The sequence below is a fragment of the Oncorhynchus gorbuscha genome, linkage group LG23 (assembly GCF_021184085.1).
Source record: "Oncorhynchus gorbuscha isolate QuinsamMale2020 ecotype Even-year linkage group LG23, OgorEven_v1.0, whole genome shotgun sequence".
NCBI lineage: Eukaryota > Metazoa > Chordata > Actinopteri > Salmoniformes > Salmonidae > Oncorhynchus > Oncorhynchus gorbuscha.
In genome coordinates, this window is record NC_060195.1 from 18,625,928 (window position 1) to 18,648,091 (window position 22,164).

The window sequence follows — 22,164 nt, forward strand, 5'->3', positions numbered from 1 at the left end:
GAGAGTATGCTCCTCAAACAGGAATATCACCTGTCAGACAGCAAGAGCATGCTCCTCAAACAGGAATATCACCTGTCAGACAGCGAGAGCATGCTCCTCAAACAGGAATATCACCTGTCGGGCAGCAAGAGTATGCTCCTCAAACAGGAATATCACCTGTCAGGAAGCGAGAGCATGCTCCTCAAACAGGAATATCACCTGTCGGGCAGCGAGAGCATGCTCCTCAAACAGGAATATCACCTGTCGGGCAGCGAGAGCATGCTCCTCAAACAGGAATATCACCTGTCGGGAAGCGAGAGAATGCTCCTCAACGAGGAATATCACCTGTCAGACAGCGAGAGCATGCTCCTCTAACAGGAATATCACCTATCAGACAGTGAGAGCATGCTCCTCAAACAGGAATATCACCAGTCAGACAGTGAGAGCATGCTCCTCAAACCGGAATATCATCTGTCAGACAGTGAGAGCATGCTCCTCAAACAGGAATATCACCTGTCAGACAGTGAGAGCATGCTCCTCAAACAGGAATATCACCTGTCAGACAGTGAGAGCATGCTCCTCAAACAGGAATATCACCTGTCAGACAGTGAGAACATGCTCCTCAAACAGGAATATCACCTGTCAGACAGTGAGAGCATGCTCCTCTTACAGGAATATCACCTGTCAGACAGTGAGAGCATGCTCCTCAAACAGGAATATCACCTGTCGGGAAAGAGCATGCTCCCCAAAAAGGAATATCACTTGTCGGGAAGCGAGAGTATGCTCCTCAAACAGGAATATCACCTGTCAGACAGCAAGAGCATGCTCCTCAAACAGGAATATCACCTGTCAGACAGCGAGAGCATGCTCCTCAAACAGGAATATCACCTGTCGGGCAGCAAGAGTATGCTCCTCAAACAGGAATATCACCTGTCGGGCAGCGAGAGCATGCTCCTCAAACAGGAATATCACCTGTCGGGCAGTGAGAGCATGCTCCTCAAACAGGAATATCACCTGTCGGGCAGCGAGAGCATGCTCCTCAAACAGGAATATCACCTGTCGTGAAGCGAGAGCATGTTCCTCAAACAGGAATATCACCTGTCGGGAAGCGAGAGAATGCTCCTCAAATAGGAATATCACCTGTCAGACAGCGAGAGCATGCTCCTCAAACAGGAATATCACCTGTCAGCCAGTGAGAGCATGCTCCTCAAACAGGAATATCACCTGTCAGACAGTGCGAGCATGCTCCTCTAACAGGAATATCACCTGTCAGACAGTGAGAGCATGCTCCTCTAACAGGAATATCACCTGTCAGACAGTGAGAGCATGCTCCTCTAACAGGAATATCACCTGTCAGACAGTGAGAGCATGCTCCTCTAACAGGAATATCACCTGTCAGACAGTGCGAGCATGCTCCTCTAACAGGAATATCACCCGTTAGACAGTGAGAGCATGCTCCTCTAACAGGAATATCACCTGTCAGACAGTGAGAGCATGCTCCTCTAACAGGAATATCACCTGTCAGACAGTGAGAGCATGCTCCTCAAACAGGAATATCACCTGTCGGGAAGCGAGAGCATGCTCCCCAAAAGGAATATCACTTGTCGGGAAGAGAGTATGCTCCTCAAACAGGAATATCACCTGTCAGACAGCAAGAGCATGCTCCTCAAACAGGAATATCACCTGTCAGACAGCGAGAGCATGCTCCTCAAACAGGAATATCACCTGTCGGGCAGCAAGAGTATGCTCCTCAAACAGGAATATCACCTGTCGGGAAGCGAGAGCATGCTCCTCAAACAGGAATATCATCTGTCAGACAGTGAGACCATGCTCCTCAAACAGGAATATCACCTGTCAGACAGTGAGAACATGCTCCTCAAACAGGAATATCACCTGTCAGACAGTGAGAGCATGCTCCTCTTACAGGAATATCACCTGTCAGACAGTGAGAGCATGCTCCTCAAACAGGAATATCACCTGTCGGGCAGCGAGAGCATGCTCCTCAAACAGGAATATCACCTGTCGGGAAGCGAGATAATGCTCCTCAAAGAGGAATATCACCTGTCAGACAGCGAGAAAATGCTCCTCTAACAGGAATATCACCTATCAGACAGTGAGAGCATGCTCCTCAAACAGGAATATCACCAGTCAGACAGTGAGAACATGCTCCTCAAACAGGAATATCACCTGTCAGACAGTGAGAGCATGCTCCTCTAACAGGAATATCACCTGTCAGACAGTGAGCGCATGCTCCTCAAACAGGAATATCACCTAGCACCGAGAGCATGCTCCCCAAAAAGGAATATCACTTGTCGGGAAGCGAGAGTATGCTCCTCAAACAGGAATATCACCTGTCAGACAGCAAGAGCATGCTCCTCAAACAGGAATATCACCTGTCAGACAGCGAGAGCATGCTCCTCAAACAGGAATATCACCTGTCGGGCAGCAAGAGTATGCTCCTCAAACAGGAATATCACCTGTCAGACAGTGAGAGCATGCTCCTCAAACTTGAATATCACCTGTCAGACAGTGAGAGCATGCTCCTCTTACAGGAATATCACCTGTCAGACAGTGAGAGCATGCTCCTCTAACAGGAATATCACCTGTCAGACAGTGAGAGCATGCTCCTCAAACAGGAATATCACCTGTCAGACAGTGAGAGCATGCTCCTCTAACAGGAATATCACCTGTCAGACAGTGAGAGCATGCTCCTCTAACAGGAATATCACCTGTCAGACAGTGAAAGCATGCTCCTCTAACAGGAATATCACCTGTCAGACAGTGAGAGCATGCTCCTCTAACAGGAATATCACCTGTCAGACAGTGAGAGCATGCTCCTCAAACAGGAATATCACCTGTCAGACAGTGAGAGCATGCTCCTCTAACAGGAATATCACCTGTCAGACAGTGAGAGCATGCTCCTCTAACAGGAATATCACCTGTCAGACAGTGAGAGCATGCTCCTCTAACAGGAATATCACCTGTCAGACAGCTCCTCAAACTGTGGTTGATGCGTGGAGTGAAATAAGTGTTTGTATTTATTTCTCAACTGCTTATATTACGCACAGCTCCGTTATAAAACCTAGGTATCCTACAAAATGGACCGGTGGGGAAAGTGCGTGGCCTCCATTCCCTACTCGAGTGCATACAGATAACATCTTTTTCCCCCTGCCCCTGTTCCTACGAAACGAATCAACCACCACAGCCCCACTAACACCTATACTACATGTAGAAACTGCAACAATGTCATGACCGCCACAGCCCCACTAGCACCTATACTACATGTAGACACTGCAACAATGTCATGACCGCCACAGCCCCACTAGCACCTATACTACATGTAGAAACTGCAACAATGTCATGACCGCCACAGCCCCACTAACACCTATACTACATGTAGAAACTGCAACAATGTCATGACCGCCACAGCCCCACTAACACCTATACTACATGTAGAAACTGCAACAATGTCATGACCGCCACAGCCCCACTAACACCTATACTACATGTAGAAACTGCAACAATGTCATGACCGCCACAGCCCCACTAGCACCTATACTACATGTAGAAACTGCAACAATGTCATGACCGCCACAGCCCCACTAACACCTATACTACATGTAGAAACTGCAACAATGTCATGACCGCCACAGCCCCACTAGCACCTATACTACATGTAGAAACTGCAACAATGCCATGACCGCCACAGCCCCACTAACACCTATACTACATGTAGAAACTGCAACAATGTCATGACCGCCACAGCCCCACTAACACCTATACTACATGTAGAAACTGCAACAATGTCATGCCCGCCACAGCCCCACTAACACCTATACTACATGTAGAAACTGCAACAATGTCATGACCGCCACAGCCCCACTAACACCTATACTACATGTAGAAACTGCAACAATGTCATGACCGCCACAGCCCCACTAGCACCTATACTACATGTAGAAACTGCAACAATGTCATGCCCGCCACAGCCCCACTAACACCTATACTACATGTAGAAACTGCAACAATGTCATGACCGCCACAGCCCCACTAGCACCTATACTACATGTAGAAACTGCAACAATGTCATGACCGCCACAGCCCCACTAACACCTATACTACATGTAGAAACTGCAACAATGTCATGACCGCCACAGCCCCACTAGCACCTATACTACATGTAGAAACTGCAACAATGTCATGCCCGCCACAGCCCCACTAACACCTATACTACATGTAGAAACTGCAACAATGTCATGCCCGCCACAGCCCCACTAACACCTATTCTACATGTAGAAACTGCAACAATGTCATGACCGCCACAGCCCCACTAACACCTATACTGTATTGGTGGAGATACCTTCAGTCGTGTCTCTGTGTACTAAACAGTGTGTAGTGTATTGGTGGAGATACCTTCAGTAGTGTCTCTGTGTACTAAACAGTGTGTAGTGTATTGGTGGAGATACCTTCAGTAGTGTCTCTGTGTACTAAACAGTGTGTAGTATATTGGTGGAGATACCTTCAGTAGTGTCTCTGTGTACTAAACAGTGTGTAGTGTATTGGTGGAAATACCTACATTAGTGTCTCTGTGTACTAAACAGTGTGTAGTGTATTGGTGGAGATACCTTCAGTAGTGTCTCTGTGTACTAAACAGTGTGTAGTGTATTGGTGGAGATACCTACAGTAGTGTCTCTGTGTACTAAACAGTGTGTAGTGTATTGGTGGAGATATCTTCAGTAGTGTCTCTGTGTACTAAACAGTGTGTAGTGTATTGGTGGAGATACCTTCAGTAGTGTCTCTGTGTACTAAACAGTGTGTAGTGTATTGGTGGAGATACCTTCAGTTGTGTCTCTGTGTACGAAACAGTGTGTAGTGTATTGGTGGAGATACCTTCAGTTGTGTCTCTGTGTACTAAACAGTGTGTAGTGTATTGGTGGAGATACCTTCAGTAGTGTCTCTGTGTACTAAATAGTGTGTAGTGTATTGGTGGAGATACCTTCAGTTGTGTCTCTGTGTACTAAACAGTTTGTAGTGTATTGGTGGAGATACCTTCAGTTGTGTCTCTGTGTACTAAACAGTGTGTAGTGTATTGGTGGAGATACCTTCAGTTGTGTCTCTGTGCACTAAATAGTGTGTAGTGTATTGGTGGAGATACCTTCAGTAGTGTCTCTGCGTACTAAACAGTGCGTAGTGTATTGGTGGAGATACCTTCAGTAGTGTCTCTGTGTACTAAATAGTGTGTAGTGTATTGGTGGAGATACCTTCAGTTGTGTCTCTGTGTACTAAACAGTGTGTAGTGTATTGGTGGATATACCTTCAGTAGTGTCTCTGTGTACTAAATAGTGTGTAGTGTATTGGTGGAGATACCTTCAGTAGTGTCTCTGTGTACTAAACATTGTGTAGTGTATTGGTGGAGATACCTTCAGTAGTGTCTCTGTGTACAAAATAGTGTGTAGTGCATTGGTGGAGATACCTTCAGTTGTGTCTCTGTGTACTAAACAGTGTGTAGTGTATTTGTGGAGATACCTTCAGTTGTGTCTCTGTGCACTAAAAAGTGTGTAGTGTATTGGTGGAGATACCTTCAGTCGTGTCTCTGTGTACTAAACAGTGTTTAGTGTATTGGTGGAGATACCTTCAGTAGTGTCTCTGTGTACTAAATAGTGTGTAGTGTATTGGTGGAGATACCTTCAGTAGTGTCTCTGTGTACTAAACAGTGTGTAGTGTATTGGTGGAGATACCTTCAGTAGTGTCTCTGTGTACTAAATAGTGTGTATTGTATTGGTGGAGATACCTTCAGTAGTGTCTCTGTGTACTAAATAGTGTGTAGTGTATTGGTGGAGATACCTTCAGTTGTGTCTCTGTGTACTAAACAGTGTGTAGTGTATTGGTGGAGATACCTTCAGTAGTGTCTCTGTGTACTAAACAGTGTGTAGTGTATTAGTGGAGATACCTTCAGTAGTGTCTTTGTGTACTAAATAGTGTGTAGTGTATTGGTGGAGATACCTTCAGTAGTGTCTCTGTGTACGAAATAGTGTGTAGTGCATTGGTGGAGATACCTTCAGTTGTGTCTCTGTGTACTAAACAGTGTGTAGTGTATTGGTGGAGATACCTTCAGTTGTGTCTCTGTGCACTAAAAAGTGTGTAGTGTATTGGTGGAGATACCTTCAGTTGTGTCTCTGTGTAATAAACAGTGTGTAGTGTATTGGTGGAGATACCTTCAGTAGTGTCTCTGTGACCTAAACAGTGTGTAGTGTATTGGTGGAGATACCTTCAGTAGTGTCTCTGTGTACGAAATAGTGTGTAGTGTATTGGTGGAGATACCTTCAGTAGTGTCTCTGTGTACTAAACAGTGTGTATTGTATTGGTGGAGATACCTTCAGTAGTGTCTCTGTGTACTAAACAGTGTGTAGGGTATTGGTGGAGATACCTTCAGTAGTGTCTCTGTGTACTAAACAGTGTGTAGTGTATTGGTGGAGATACCTTCAGTAGTGTCTCTGTGTACTAAACAGTGTGTAGTGTATTGGTGGAGATACCTTCAGTAGTGTCTCTGTGTACTAAACAGTGTGTAGTGTATTAGTGGAGATACCTTCAGTAGTGTCTTTGTGTACTAAATAGTGTGTAGTGTGTTGGTGGAGATACCTTCAGTAGTGTCTCTGTGTACGAAATAGTGTGTAGTGCATTGGTGGAGATACCTTCAGTTGTGTCTCTGTGTACTAAACAGTGTGTAGTGTATTGGTGGAGATACCTTCAGTAGTGTCTCTGTGTACTAAACAGTGTGTAGTGTATTGGTGGAGATACCTTCAGTAGTGTCTCTGTGTACGAAATAGTGTGCGGTGCATTGGTGGAGATACCTTCGGTAGTGTCTCTTTGTACTAAACAGTGCGTGGTGAATTGGTGCCGATACCTTCGGTAGTGTCTCTGTGTACTAAACAGTGTGTAGTATATTGGTGGAGATACCTTCAGTAGTGTCTCTGTGTACTAAACAGTGTGTAGTGTATTGGTGGAGATACCTTCAGTAGTGTCTCTGTGTACGAAATAGTGCGTAGTGTATTGGTGGAGATACCTTCAGTAGTGTCTCTGTGTACTAAACCGTGTGTAGTGTATTGGTGGAGATACCTTCAGTTGTGTCTCTGTGTACTAAACAGTGTGCAGTGTATTGGTGGAGATACCTTCAGTTGTGTGCGAGTGACCTCCAGACTGCGTAGTCTATGAGTGCAGCTCTGTAGTTCTGTCTGCAGCTGCTCAGCTCTGCCTGCACGGTCACGAAGACAGTCCAGCTCGTCACGCAACGCACGCATTCCCCGTACCTCACCCTGAAGACTGCGGTTCTGCCCAACATACACAAGATGGAGGGGATTTCATAGGAGGACAAAAGTCGTGTAAAGTTCCGGTACAGTTACTGGTAGTGCTGCTACAGAAAATCTTACCTCTCTCTGAAGTTTCTTCAATTGCTCCTCCATAGTTTGAACTTCCTGCTTGTAATCCAATAGTTGATCTCCTTTGTCTTCCCTATAGAAACCAATGTCATTATTTCGATAGTATTGTGCTACTAAACCACAGACATCTATTACAAAATAGTCCTCTTCCAATTTAAAAACCTTTAACACACACACAAACTTGCCTTTGTCTTCCCTAGAAATGGACAACATAGTTCTAACAGTTACCAGACATGTCTCAAAGAAATGTCTTCCTCCAACCTTTTTGATGCACACAAGGACATGACCGTCTCACACACAAGCATACACACACACACACACACACACACACACACACACACACACACACACACACACACACACACACACACACACACACACACACACACACACACACACACACACACACACACACACACACACACGTCTTACAGTTCTTGTTTGAGGAATCGTAGTTTGGCCCTGCTGTCTGCGAGCTGGACAGCCAGACTCTGGGGCAGCTCCTCAGTATGACCACCTGGGAGCGCCATGAGAGACTCAACCTGCTGGACCTCACTTGTCCAACACAACTCTGCTATCCTCTGGGGGGGGGAGGGACAGCAAGAGGTGACAGGTAGGTGATAAAATCCGGACCAGGTTCTGTGTGAATCTGTTAGTGTAAGAAACCCTTAGAGCCTTTTAAATCGAGTTTGACACAGTGATGCTTTAACTGGGAATACACTCTCCTATAAGAGGCTGAATGGCTGAAAGGCCTGGTTTGTAATTAAATTCCTCTTCTGTTGTTCTGGACATTATTTGTGAGTATGTGTGTGTACCTCCAGGTGTGTGTCTCTCTGTGCCAGCAGGCCTTGGATCTGTCTGGCCATGGAGCCAAACAGCACCTGTAGCTCCACCTCCTCCAGCCCTCCCAGCTCCTCCCACTGCAGAGGCAGCACCACTCTGGGGTCCTGGGTCACCTGCAGGAGCAACAGTTTCTTACCTCTCTATGGTAATAACGGTATTTGACTGAGCATTCCGGGACAAAATGGCAAACTTCTGGTGAACGTTAATGGTGGATATGGGTAGATGAGTAGGGAACTGAACCGACCTCCTGGATACAGTTGGCAATGGAAGTTTGAGTCTCGATGTCCAGCGACTGGATTTGCTGTATGAATGTTTCCTTCCTCTCACACTGTTGCTGACCAACAATGAGTAGTCAGTAAGGTTGGTAAAGTTACAATTGCAGTGTGTGTGTGTGTGTGTGTGTGTGTGTGTGTGTGTGTGTGTGTGTGTGTGTGTGTGTGTGTGTGTGTGTGTGTGTGTGTGTGTGTGTGTGTGTGTGTGTGTGTGTGTGTGTGTGTGTGTGTGTGTGTGTGTGTGTGTGTGTGTGTGTGAGAGAGAGAAAGACATCACCTGTATAGCACATCCCAGTAAAAGCAGTAGCAATCTCCTCAACTCCTCCACTGCTGCCTCTGCAAGTTACAGCTCTTATGACTATCTTGTTCCCATCACACTCTCATAGACAACATAGAAGGCCAATCAGAGATACTGTTCTTTTAACAGGCCCTTTTTACCTGTTAGGGGGTCTTGCCCCAAAATGGCAGTGTTTGGAAGAGGCATCAGAATCAGCTGCTGTAGGTCTTCCTATAGACAGAATGACAGGGTTTGAGCATATTCCACTGCATCCTGTTGGCCAATTCAGATTAAAATACAAACACAGACAACATTAGTGGGGAAAGTAGGGCTACTTGTTCATGTCTGTTCTATGTAGTACAATGGCTATATTTGGTTCTCAGACACAAGCCCTGGTAGAGAGAAATTAGGCTGCAGAGTGACCACGTGCTGATGGTATTTTAAGGTTCCACAACACAAAGCAAAAAGTGAAACCACAAGAAATAAAATTACATAGTAGGACCACCAGACATGACAAAATTCTTGTCATGACAAACAGTCCTGTCAATAAATTGTATCCAAAATATTTCTGAATATTCCTTGAATATTCCTTGAAACTCACTGGTGTCCCTCCCATGATGATCAACTGTTCAGAGGGTTTGAATGACTTTAAAAAAGCAGGAACTGAAACAGCGAAGACTCATGTTTTTGTGTGTTTAATGCATTGTATCAGACTTAAGTTAATTTCTCAGAGATTTGACTGGATGTCTCCCTAGGCTTAAGTCTGGACCTTGTACAGTAAATTGCTCTGACTAAGACATGATTGTGTATCAAACACGACACAAATAACAATACCTGGTAGAAGGCCCTGAGGTGTCGGTTGAGGATGGAGAAGTTCTGGACTCTGAGAATCTGGTCGTCTCTTCCACTGCGGTACAAATGCTCCAGCTTCGGGTTGGGGTCTCTGGGAAAGACAGACAGACAGACAGACAGACAGACAGACAGACAGACAGACAGACAGACAGACAGACAGACAGACAGACAGACAGACAGACAGACAGACAGACAGACAGACAGACAGACAGACAGACAGACAGACAGACAGACAGACAGACAGACAGACAGACAGACAGACAGACAGACAGACAGACAGACAGACAGACAGACAGTAAAAATAAAATGTATTTAATTGAATACACATTAATTTAGCCATAACATTTGAAGCCTCTGCAAAAGTGTGAACTTACATGATCCTCATGACCTCGTTGAGAAAGATCCCATTGGTCAGCCTCAGGTAGCGGTCATGGGAATTCTGGGACTCCACGTCCATGTACTGGTTGTAGAGCATGACATTGTCCTCCCTGTCCACTACACCATCAAAGAGCTGTACCTGAGGGAGGGTGGATCCTACTAAGAGCTCAATTCAATCGGTAGAGCTGAAGATCCTCTTTATAGCGCGATTGACAATTAAAGGCAATGTTCCCGCAATCGTGGATACTGCATTCACGCTAAACGCTGCATACATTGGCTCAATCTTAAATTACCTTTCAATGTGAACCATGCCGGATTAGGGTTTGGCTGGGCTAGGCCGTCATTATAAATAAGAATTTGTTCTTAACTGACTTGCCTAGTTAAATAAAGGTTAAATAAAATAAATAAGGGGGTTTCGCTGCTAATATAGAAAACTGTTATCTAGAATCTGTGGTGTAGATCAATGAAAGCAGAGATACTGAGAAAAAAAACAGGAAAGGGAATAGGAAGTGACCTCTATAAGGAAAAACAACAAGAGACATTCTAAGAGCCAGGGTATAGGAAGTGACCTCTATAAGGAAAAACAACAAGAGACATTCTAAGAGCCAGGGTATAGGAAGTGACAGCTATAAGGAAAAACAACAAGAGACATTCTAAGAGCCAGGGTATAGGAAGTGACAGCTATAAGGAAAAACAACAAGAGACATTCTAAGAGCCAGGGTATAGGAAGTGACAGCTATAAGGAAAAACAACAAGAGACATTCTAAGAGCCAGGGTATAGGAAGTGACAGCTATAAGGAAAAACAACAAGAGACATTCTAAGAGCCAGGGTATAGGAAGTGACAGCTATAAGGAAAAACAACAAGAGACATTCTAAGAGCCAGGGTATAGGAAGTGACAGCTATAAGGAAAAACAACAAGAGACATTCTAAGAGCCAGGGTATAGGAAGTGACAGCTATAAGGAAAAACAACAAGAGACATTCTAAGAGCCAGGGTATAGGAAGCTGTGAAAAGGAGAAGTTAGAGAACTAAGTGTTCTTTGCTGTCCTTTTCATGTGACAATTGTCTTGACAATCATTTGCATCTGATTCAAGTTCAACTCAATCATGTTTGTTTATAACTCCTGTAAATAAAGAACAATAAATGATTCATAACATGGCATGATCTCATGTGAGAAAAAAAATCTTATTTACAGGTTGTTTATGTACAGGATTTTAATGTGATGATACTCCATAAAAGCATGTTTTATTAAAGACTATTCATCATCATGTATATCTAGGCCTACTACTGTAGAATCTTAAAGTGATTTAAATAAGCTTTCAGACATACCCAAGTCACCAACGCACTCTCCATGAATTCTTCTAGAGATGCCATTATGTTGGAGTCCATGGTGTCGCATAAAGAATTTACAAACTTCTATATAAATATAAATAAAATATATCCTACATTAGAGAAATTTTACTAAAAAGTGAAAAAGAGAATCCATCTTGCGTTAAATCAAGTGGTTTGACATTTCTGTTCCCCTGTTCTCCTCTTTCTTCCTCTATTTCACTTTTTCCGTTAGTGCTGGTGATGATGACTGTTCTCCTAGCAGCAGGACATTAAAACTGGCATGATCGCAGATTTATTTTAAAAAATAAGAGTCACCCTGCAAAGACATGCTAAACTTTGGGAATATCTAGTGCCGTAGAACTGTTTTTCACAGCAACCCCCTTTGAAAAAGAATATTGATCATTTGACATATTCCATTTTTTATATTGTATTATTTATGACAGAATTTATTTTGAAAGTTTACACAAATAGTGGTATGTGTAGGTTGACTTTTTCAACATGTTGTTACTTTACAGCTTTATTCTAATCTACACACAATACCCCATAATGACGAGGCAAAAACAGAATACATAAGTATTCAGACTCAAAATTAAGCTCAGGTGCATCCTGTTTCCATTGATCATCCTTGAGATGTTTCTACAACTTGATTGGAATTCACCTGTGGTCAATTCAATTGAATGGACATGATTTGTAAAGGCACACACCTGTCTATGTAAGGTCCCACTGTTGACAGTGATTGTCAGAGCAAAAACCAAGCCATGAGGTCGAAGGAATTGTCCGTAGAGGTCCAAGACAGGATTGTGTCGAGGCACAGGTCTGGGGAAAGGTACCAAAAGATGTCTGCAGCATTGAAGGTCCCCAAGAACACAGTGGCCTCCATCATTCTTAAATGGAAGAAGTTTGGAACCACCAAGACTCTTTCTAGAGCTGGCCGTCCAGACAAACTGAGCAATCGGGGGAGAAGGGCCTTGGTCAGGGAGGTGACCAAAAACCCGATGGTCACTCTGACAGAGTTCCAGAATTCCTCTGTGGAGATGGGAGAACCTTCCAGAAGGACAACCATCTCTACAGCACTAAACCAATCAGGCCTTTATGGTAGAGTGGCCAGACTGAAGCCACTCCTCCATAAAAGGCACATGACAGCCTGCTTGGAGTTTGCCAAAAGGCACCTAAAGACTCTCAGACCATGAGAAACAAGATTCTCTGGTCTTATGAAACCAAGATTGAACTATTTTCCTGAATGCCAAGTGTCACATCTGGATGAAACCTGGCACCATCCCTACGGTGAAGCATGGTGGTGGCAGCATCATAAGGTGGGGATGTTTTTCAGTGGCAGAGACTAGTCAGAATCGAGGCAAAGATGAACGGAGCAAAGTACAGAGATGAAAACCTGCTCCAGTGCGCTTAGGATCTCAGACTGAGGTGAAGGTTAACCTTCCAACAGGAAAATGACCGTAAGCACACAGCCAAGACAAGTCTCTGAATGAGTCTCCTTGAGTGACCCAGCCCGTACTTGAACCAGATTGAACTTCTCTGGAGAGACCTGAATAAGCTGTGCAGCAATGCTCCCCATCCAACCTGACAGAGCTTGAGAGGATCTGCAGAGAGGAATGGGAGAAACTCCCCAATACAGGTGTGCCAAGCTTGGCTGCAAAAGGTGCTTCAACAAAGTACTGAATAAAGGGTCCGAATACATATGTAAATGTGATATTTCAGTTTCACTTTTTAAAAATAAATTAGACAACATTTCTAAACCTTTGTCATTATGGGATATTGTGTGTAGATTGATGGAGGGGGGGACAATTGAATCAATTATAGAATAAGGCTGTAAGGTAACAAAATGTGGAAAAAGTTAAGGGGTCTTAATACTTTCCGAATTCACTGTATGTTATTGGAATTACTCAATAAGTCTGCAAAACTTCAATTGGTCTATTATGCTGGGCAACAGGTTTAATATAGCGTGCTGATGACTCCTTACTCCAGCTTACCCACTCCAATCACTTACGTATAATACACTGTACATAGGATACTTATTGGGTTGTAGAGAGAACCTGTACTACCTGTCTCATAAACTGGGGTGGGAAATACTCAGTAGGGTCTTTACTAACCAAATGGTTTGTTTTTCAGGGGAACTGTGTCGCACATATTCAGCAACACTTCCTTTTCCACTCTCCATAGCTCACAATGCAATACACTGTATTAGACTGTGCATGGGATACATATAGTATTGTAGAGATCTTTTCAATCTGTTTCAGCTAAAGTGGGGTGGAAAATACTCAATTTGGTCTCCACTAACCGTTTTTAGTTTGTTTTAATGTATGGCACAGTCCCCTCCCAAAACTATACATATTTGGTTAGTAGTAGTAGAGACCCTACTGAGTATTTTTCACCCCCTTTACCTGAGGCAGGTAGAAAATATCTCTCTACAGCCCAATATTTTCAACATACCAGTGTCAACATTGTTGGTCCCAAAATAATAGTCATTAAACCCATATTATTATTTTATTTTTTCATCAATTAATTATTGCCTTTTCTTGTTGGCACAATAAAAGTGTAATTTATTAAAATTCAGTATTTTTTAAATTAGTTATCTAGATTTTAAAATGCCTGCGTTTATTTTTTAAGCTTTCGTCATTACCATACGAACGTTACGTAATTTGTGCTGCTGGCAGAATACTAGTCTGGTGGTGAGCACATTGCAAAGCCACACCGGAATTTCTGAACGCTCACTCGGCATAGTCATCACCACCTTTACCAGTGAGTATTTTTCCATATTTTTTTTCCGTATTTTTCCATCAAACAAAGCCTCTCAAAGACAAATGAGTAGGTGGATTTAGATGTTGGGAATAAGACTACTTTGTGCGCACTCTGTGGTATTTTGCTTGTTACAATGTTTCTATTACAATTCACTTATTCAGCTGCTTGTAGCCTATACATCAAGATTGATCAAGATATACTGTAACCAATTTCGGGTACAGTAGTAGGCCTCGGAATGGTCAATTCAATAGGGTGGGGGTTCGATGCACTTTCAGATGTAATGAAATAGCGAACCCTGGTGGAAATCTGGTGTAAAGGTCGGTAGGCTACTATCTATGAACGTTCTACTTATCAAAGGATGACATGTTGTAAACATTGTCGTAAAACACAGTGTATGAACCATTTGACAAAGGAACTAAATAAACAGCAAATAAAATGTTACAAATATGTTGGCTATATGTGCGTTAATAATGCGCTCAACATGTGTTGTTGGTCAAAACACAATGAAAAATGTAAATTACAACTTTTTACATGATCACACTTCGACGTGACCTTTCTCCAAACCCTGTCCATTGTTACGGTATGTTTTTACTCCATCTCTCTCAGTGTTCCTGTTGCTGTGCAGAGAACTGCTGTAACAGTAGCCTAAGGATTAGCTATGTTTGGATTACGGAGGTGTTATGAGATGTGTCAGAGTATACCTAGCAGCCCAGATTACATTGTACAGTCACTCCGCTCCATACTGTCAGACCTACAGTATCACTAGCATCACGTTGTCATTACACACACATCCTCCTATAGCTCTGGGTGAACTGAATAACCCAACTCAGTTGTATGTCTATCTAGTACAAAAGGACTCAACTCCGCAAATCCATTAAAAGCAACTAACTTTAATATATTAAATGCCTGATGCCAACTTCACATCATCTTGACACGTTACTTAGCAGTGCGTTAACAAACTCTATAGCCATTTCAGTATTCAATTGACTGTAGGCCTTCTTCACACAGGGTGAGTGTTTGTATTATTACGTTAACTGTGTGCTTTAGATTTAGTCAGATCTGAATCGAAGATCATCAGAACATTAGTGTACTTCAAAGTGTGTGTGTTTTCATTTACTCCTGTACGAGTATGTGAGTATTCTTTTTGAGTATTTATCAAATGTGTGTGTGAATTATTTTGTGAATGTGTGTGTTCTTCGGTGCCTTCCAGTGTCTTCTTGACTTTCATGTTTTGTTCTTGACTCAAAGATTGTCATTCCAAATTTTGTCAGGTTAAAAATCCTCTGCATTGTTAGATCTTGTCTTGTCTGTGCAGAGCATGATAAGATAAGATTCCTTATGTATTTTAGTGCTCGTACATTGTTGCAGTATAAATCAAGACAAAAAGTTCAGTGCATGTGTCAAAGCCAACACAGAGCTCTAGCTAGCCCACCATTAGCCTGGTCACAGCCTAGACCACCATGAGGTCACAGAACTAAGATGCCTCCCTCCCTGTCTCAAACCCATATATGGTTCAATATTATATTTCATCTAGCTGGACGTGTCTTCCTTCTCGCCGTCCGCCCCTGCTTCTGCCTCATCACCTGCTTCCACCTGTTTTGATAAAGAGACGGGACACCATTAGGTTATCTTCAAATGTATTACACAAGGCATTGTGGGTACTGTGGTACATCATGCTAAACCAGGGTCTGATCAGGAGGATGTGCTGTTACAGACGGTTAAAATATACATGTTTTGTGTTGAACATATACAGATGTAGGATCTTCATTTGAATAACGCTTTTGTTGCTGAGAATTGTCTAGCACAGTAGGAAATGCACATTTGTAGTGTATTTGCGTTTTAAAAAGGTCAGCTCTATTCATTCTCCTATCTGAAACGTTTAGAGCGTTCCACATCCCTGAACACACCCCTGGTATGTTTCACATAGCATTGTGGGTACTGTAGTACACTACCTGTCCGAACTGGAGCAGTGTGAACATGGTGTTCTTGACGTCCATCATGGTTTCTTTCACCCCCTTTGCCAGGATGTAGCCCTCACTGTCAGCTTCGGGGTTCTCCGGGTCCACGCCGTCCAGAGACGTCTGCAGGTACCGCAGACTCACCAACACTGACATCTGTGGAGATGATGTCACAGGGGGTCAAAGCCATGGTTACAAAATGTATATCTAAAGCCACCTTATCACAGGGGCAGAGGTTGATGGTAACAAAATCACCACTGAAAACTACCATCACCACACTACAGGGCAAGAGTCAATGTTCATATTTTGTCTGTGCTTGTGCATGTGTATACCTGCAAGGAGATGACCGACAGTATCCCGGGGCCGATGGTGTTCATGAGGCCCATGTAGTAGTCGACCAGCGCCTGTCTGCAGCCGCGGTTGTGTAGGTTCAGCTCCTCACTCTGGTGCTCATAGTTGTAGTGGGCAGTGTTGTCAGTCAGGTGGTTCTGGAGACAGGGCCGAGGGGAGCCGGGGTTACAGCAGCTGAACGGGACTCCATCCATCAGGTAACGACCGTCCACGTTGCTACGTACACGACTGGAGAGGAGATAGGTTAACGGTTTTATTGAGTGTTTCCATTGTAAAATGTTACCTTACATAAATGACACTGGCTTTAATGATGGATGACACATTTATGAGACATGATGTATAGAAATCTCATGTGAGTCATCATCACCTCAGACAAGTCAGAGAACGGTGGTTTGTGGGCTAAACTTCACTTCTCCTCTCCACCCCCTCTCTCTCCCTCTCCTCCTCCCCCCTCCATCCCCCTCTCTCTCACTCTTTGACTTCTTTAGAGGTGAAGTCCAGGTATCTGTTGCTGATCCACTGCACCTCGAACCAGTCCCTGTAGTTGGTGTTGCCGCAGCAACGCAGTTCCATTTGCAGCCTGTCGATGGTCTCCTTCTGGAAGCAGCGGCCCGGGACATCTGTGTCCCGGTAGAACCGGATACCGTTTCTCAGGCCCACCTGGGATTGGACAGAGATTATGTCATAAAAGCGATCCGGAAGTACTCATGGGAGCCAAGGCTTGTTCTCAATTAATCTTTCCTGGATTCCTCAGTTCCTATATCCTCGCCTTTTTCTCAAAACACATTGGAGAAGAAGATCTGGGGGGGGGGGATACAGATGTGACGCAGGCGAGAAGATAGGATGCGGGGAATCACAGAAAGACTACTTGAGATGGGGTCTAAGTGTTATTCAGTTGCATTCACTGTCTCATTCTTCTTCATCCCCAGCCTAGAGGCTCTTACCTTGAGGGACTCCTCGAGGTGTCCCTGCAGGGCATAGCTGAGCACCACAGCAGACAGCAACCAGACACACACCATCCAGGCCAGGCCATACCAGGGCAGCAGGAAGGGCTTCCAGGGGGGGAACCGGGCAGAGTCCAGGGAGTCCTGACACACCCGCCCAGCAAACAGGTTGATCCCGATGGTTACCAAGCCCACCAGCATCAAAATGTTGGGCACCACGTGGATCTCTGTGTTATCCATCACCTGGAGGGTCAAAGGTCAAATCTAGGGTCACATTACTATACCAGTTATAACACAGTAATAAAACTACATCGAAATGATCTATATATGTTACATTACAGCGCTAAGCATCAGAGTATTTGTTCTGGAAAGTTCCATTCCATGATGATGATTCAATTAATGTACGTTCATGTAAGGCAATATGAGTAATGGTAGTCAGCACCCTATACATAACTACTTCCATTGCTCCACTATATCCACTGTATGTAAAGTGCAATCAACTACTTCCTTTGTCAGTTTTTTTCTGTTGTATTGGTGTTATTGAGTTTAGGAATGTTGACGTTCTTGTTATTTTTCAGTAACATTCATGTAAAGTGTAACAACTTGTCAAATCCAGGTCATTGCATATAGAAAATCCTTGAGTATTGAAGCTAGGAGGATGCACTGGGAAAGGCCCCAGATTGAGGTCACCCTTAATCAATGGTTCATTGGAGATATACCAGCAAACCCTACATATCTGGATGATGCGTTACGGCCTCCAATATGTCAGTGTGAATCTTCGAGCGACCCCTCCGCCTCCCTCCATTCATATCATCCATACATAGCATGAGTGATGAACACAGCCACATACATACAGCCACATACCTATAAGCCCCTCTACCCCCCACATACACACATCCACACACCTATAAGCCCCTCTACCCCCACATACATACAGCCACACACCTATAAGCACCTCTACCCCCACATACATACAGCCACACACCTATAAGCCCCTTTACCCCCACATACACACACCTATAAGCATCTCTACCCCTCACATACACACAGCCACACAGCCACACACCTATAAGCCCCTCTACCCCCACATCCACACACCTATAAGCCCCTCTACCCCCACATGCATACAGCCACACACCTATAAGCACCTCTACCCCCACATACATACAGCCACACACCTATAAGCATCTCTACCCCTCACATACACACAGCCACACACCTATAAGCACCTCTACCCCTCACATACACACAGCCACACACCTATAAGCACCTCTACCCCTCACATACACACAGCCACACACCTATAAGCACCTCTACCCCTCACATACACACATACACACAGCCACACAGCCACACACCTATAAGCATCTCTACCCCTCACATACACACAGCCACACACCTATAAGCACCTCTACCCCTCACATACACACAGCCACACAGCCACACACCTATAAGCACCTCTACCCCTCACATACACACAGCCACACAGCCACACACCTATAAGCATCTCTACCCCCACATACACACAGCCACACACCTATAAGCATCTCTACCCCTCACATACACACAGCCACACATCTATAAGCACCTCTACCCCCACATACACACAGCCACACACCTATAAGCACCTCTACCCCCACATACATACAGCCACACACCTATAAGCATCTCTACCCCCACATATACACAGCCACACACCTATAAGCATCTCTACCCCTCACATACACACAGCCACACAGCCACACACCTATAAGCACCTCTACCCCCACATACATACAGCCACACACCTATAAGCATCTCTACCCCCACATATACACAGCCACACACCTATAAGCATCTCTACCCCCACATATACACAGCCACACACCTATAAGCCCCTCTACCCCCCACATACATACAGCCACACACCTATAAGCATCTCTACCCCCACATATACACAGCCACACACCTATAAGCATCTCTACCCCCACATATACACAGCCACACACCTATAAGCCCCTCTACCCACCACATACACACAGCCACACACCTATAAGCATATCTACCCCCCACATACACACAGCCACACATCTATAAGCATCTCTACCCCCACATACACACAGCCACACACCCATAAGCATCTCTACCCCCACATACATACAGCCACACACCTATAAGCATCTCTACCCCCACATACACACAGCCACACACCTGTAAGCACCTCTACCCCCACATACACACAGCCACACACCTGTAAGCACCTCTACCCCCACATACACACACCAATAAGTACCTCTACCCCCCACATACACACACCTGTAAGCACCTCTACCCCCACAGTTACACACCTATAAGCACCTCTACCCCCACATACACACACCAATAAGCTCCTCTACCCCCACATACACACACCTGTAAGCACCTCTACCCCCACATACACACACCTGTAAGCTCCTCTACCTCCACATACACACACCTGTAAGCACCTCTACCCCCACATACACACACCTGTAAGCACCTCTACCCCCACATACACACACCTGTAAGCACCTCTACCCCCACATACACACACCTGTAAGCACCTCTACCCCCACATACACACACCTGTAAGCACCTCTACCCCCACATACACACACCTGTAAGCACCTCTACCCCCACATACACACACCAATAAGCTCCTCTACCCCCACATACACACAGCCACACACAAAGCTTGTCCAGATTCAAGCCAACTGCATCATGCCAGCCCAATGTTGTTCTGTGCTGTGTGAATAAAGCTTTGATAGGTGAAGGTGTCTGAAATAGACGCCACACTGAGAGACACATGGAAAACACAGCAGCGTGTTTCATTGAACCAGCCAGGACAGACGACAGGAACAGTAGTGACACAGACAGACGGACAGTTGTGTGTGCTGTGTGATTTCCAAGTGCCAGAAACGTGTGTGTCGTGTGAAATACATAAGGTTTGTGTGTGTGTAATTTGCCATGTGTGAACAGGCATGTGTGTGTTATAGTGTTCGCCAGTACCTCTGCCCTGCGGAGCAGCTCAGTCTTGAGGTACACTCCCAGGGAGAAGGTGAAGGCCCCAGCCAGCACGGCCAGCCAGGACAGCAGCCACAGACCCTGGGCCAGACGCACACGTCTCTGCAGGGGGAACTGCAGCTTCAGCAGTGCCATGGCAACAACCAACAGAGACAAAGGAAGAGAGAGAGAGAAAAAGAAGAGGACGGAGGGAGGAGATGTTGGGATAATCAAGTAGAGGGAGATAACGGTGAAGGATGGGGGAAAGAATATCGGTCGGTTCAAAGAAGGAAAGTTCTGGGGAAAAAAGGTGGACTACTGCGATTCATAGAAGTGTGTTATGCAAAGGTTGTTGTATTAAACAGACAGGTACGGCTTGGCCTTTCCAGCGTGCGTTGGTGAGTTATTATCAGGTTGATCTCTTGTAAGTTGTTCCTGTGGGTTGAAATAAGAAGGAAGATCCGTCTGATGGTGAAGGACAGGTTCAGGTTGGGACGATAATCCAAAGCTTTCACGTAGAAAGGAAAATATAAAACATCTCTTGAAGTAATCCAAATAAATTAGTGAGACAAAAACTGAAGGCCAAGAAAATAATGAATCTAATAGATAATTGATAATTCACGTCCTCTTTTGACAGCAAAACTATGATCCTCTAAATCATCAGGTTATGGTTGCACCACAACAGTGACCCTTCGTTTCACACAATTACTGACAATGACAACCCCAGTTTGTTTAGGATGGGACCCCTCCAGTGTGGTCAAGGTGCACCCCTAAATTCCTGCTGTGCCCATGGTGGAGAACACGGACTGGCCAATGTCGAGGGTACAGTATGGTTATGGTAATCCCCCAATCATAGTCCCTGGGATCCTATTAGGACAGGAGAACCAATGGGAAAGCAGGCCAGTGTCTGATCAGCAAACCTGCACTGGGCCAACAGGTTGGATTTGACAGTTATGACAGGTATACTCACAGAGAGTTGAGACAGGACGGAGAGGGCCAGGGCTATAGTTTATACATGCAGATAGAGAGAGATGGATAAAGCTTACAGGCTGAGGGACTGGGGGAGGGGGAGAGTGATCGCTTACCACAGGAAGTGGGTAATGTTTGGGAGAAAGACAAATCAAGAAACCATACATCTTAGAATTAGTCATTTTATTGATCTACAACATCAAAAGTCTTGGGGGGGGGCAGCTTTATACAGTTTTAGCTAAGATATTTCATTAGGATGGACAGCATAGCATTCATGTAGAGCCCTGTGTTTTGGACAATCATGTCACAAGTTCTGGATTTGAACCTTTATTTAAAGCTTTTTCATCAATCTGTCCCCTTTTCCTTTTTGGGTCAGATGGTCCAGCATCATTGTCCAACACCATCCTCAGACAATTGCTTTCATAGTTGGTGTAATTTTCATTTCTGGAAAAGGCTTCAAATGAAGGTTAAACTCTAGGTCATGTGACATGATAGCCCAAAACCCAGTGGGTAATACGTTAATGGCAGCTGAATCGATGTTATTCAGATATGAAGGTAACTTCATTGGCTTACTGGAGCTTACAAAATAGCGGTCATTGTTATAAAATAGAAAATTCTACTCACTGTCTAGACATTAACAAAAAAAACTCTTTCAATTCTGCATCACTTCGTAAGGAAAAGGAGCGACTGTACCACATTGCACATTTGGATTAATAATTCTATTCTGTATATATGTCAATGAATTGTTGAAGTCTAATACTTTACCACTGCAACACAATACCTTAGGGAAAGAAACATCATGTAATATTTACAAT

At 44.4% G+C, this 22,164-nt stretch overlaps 2 protein-coding genes across 2 annotated transcripts in view; both read right to left on the minus strand.

Annotated features, from left to right (window-relative positions):
- Window positions 1-11,584, minus strand: part of LOC124010629 (girdin-like) — a 41,587-nt gene extending 30,003 nt beyond the window's left edge. Inside the window, exons 1-10 of the mRNA XM_046323299.1 lie at window positions 11,368-11,584; window positions 10,034-10,176; window positions 9,642-9,750; window positions 8,969-9,038; window positions 8,808-8,866; window positions 8,503-8,586; window positions 8,231-8,371; window positions 7,848-7,996; window positions 7,407-7,488; window positions 7,149-7,307 (exon numbers count right to left, since the gene is read on the minus strand). Of these exons, the coding sequence (XP_046179255.1) occupies window positions 7,149-7,307; window positions 7,407-7,488; window positions 7,848-7,996; window positions 8,231-8,371; window positions 8,503-8,586; window positions 8,808-8,866; window positions 8,969-9,038; window positions 9,642-9,750; window positions 10,034-10,176; window positions 11,368-11,427 (1,056 nt within the window). The 5' untranslated portion in view covers window positions 11,428-11,584. The remainder of the gene's footprint in view (window positions 1-7,148; window positions 7,308-7,406; window positions 7,489-7,847; window positions 7,997-8,230; window positions 8,372-8,502; window positions 8,587-8,807; window positions 8,867-8,968; window positions 9,039-9,641; window positions 9,751-10,033; window positions 10,177-11,367) is intronic.
- Window positions 11,585-14,997: 3,413 nt separating this feature from the next.
- LOC124010514 (RDS/peripherin-like protein xRDS35) lies at window positions 14,998-21,212 on the minus strand. The gene is made up of 6 exons (XM_046323005.1): window positions 20,387-21,212; window positions 17,381-17,623; window positions 16,909-17,096; window positions 16,418-16,664; window positions 16,080-16,241; window positions 14,998-15,720 (listed from the first exon to the last, which is right to left on the minus strand). The coding sequence occupies exons 1-6, from the start codon at window positions 20,534-20,536 to the stop codon at window positions 15,658-15,660; spliced, it is 1,053 nt and encodes a 350-aa protein (XP_046178961.1). The 5' UTR covers window positions 20,537-21,212; the 3' UTR covers window positions 14,998-15,657.
- Window positions 21,213-22,164: the final 952 nt, after the last annotated feature.

What these genes read in the sequence shown, in the direction of transcription:
- LOC124010514 (XM_046323005.1), bottom strand. Translation starts at nt 20,536, where the DNA reads ATGGCACTGCTGAAGCTGCAGTTCCCCCTGCAGAGACGTGTGCGTCTG. An exon ending in AGCTGCTCCGCAGGGCAGAG is followed by an intron (nt 17,624 to 20,386) that starts GTACTGGCGAAC and finishes TTGACCCTCCAG; the next exon opens with GTGATGGATAACACAGAGAT. An exon ending in CACTGCTCCAGTTCGGACAG is followed by an intron (nt 15,721 to 16,079) that starts GTAGTGTACTAC and finishes TTATCAAAACAG; the next exon opens with GTGGAAGCAGGTGATGAGGC.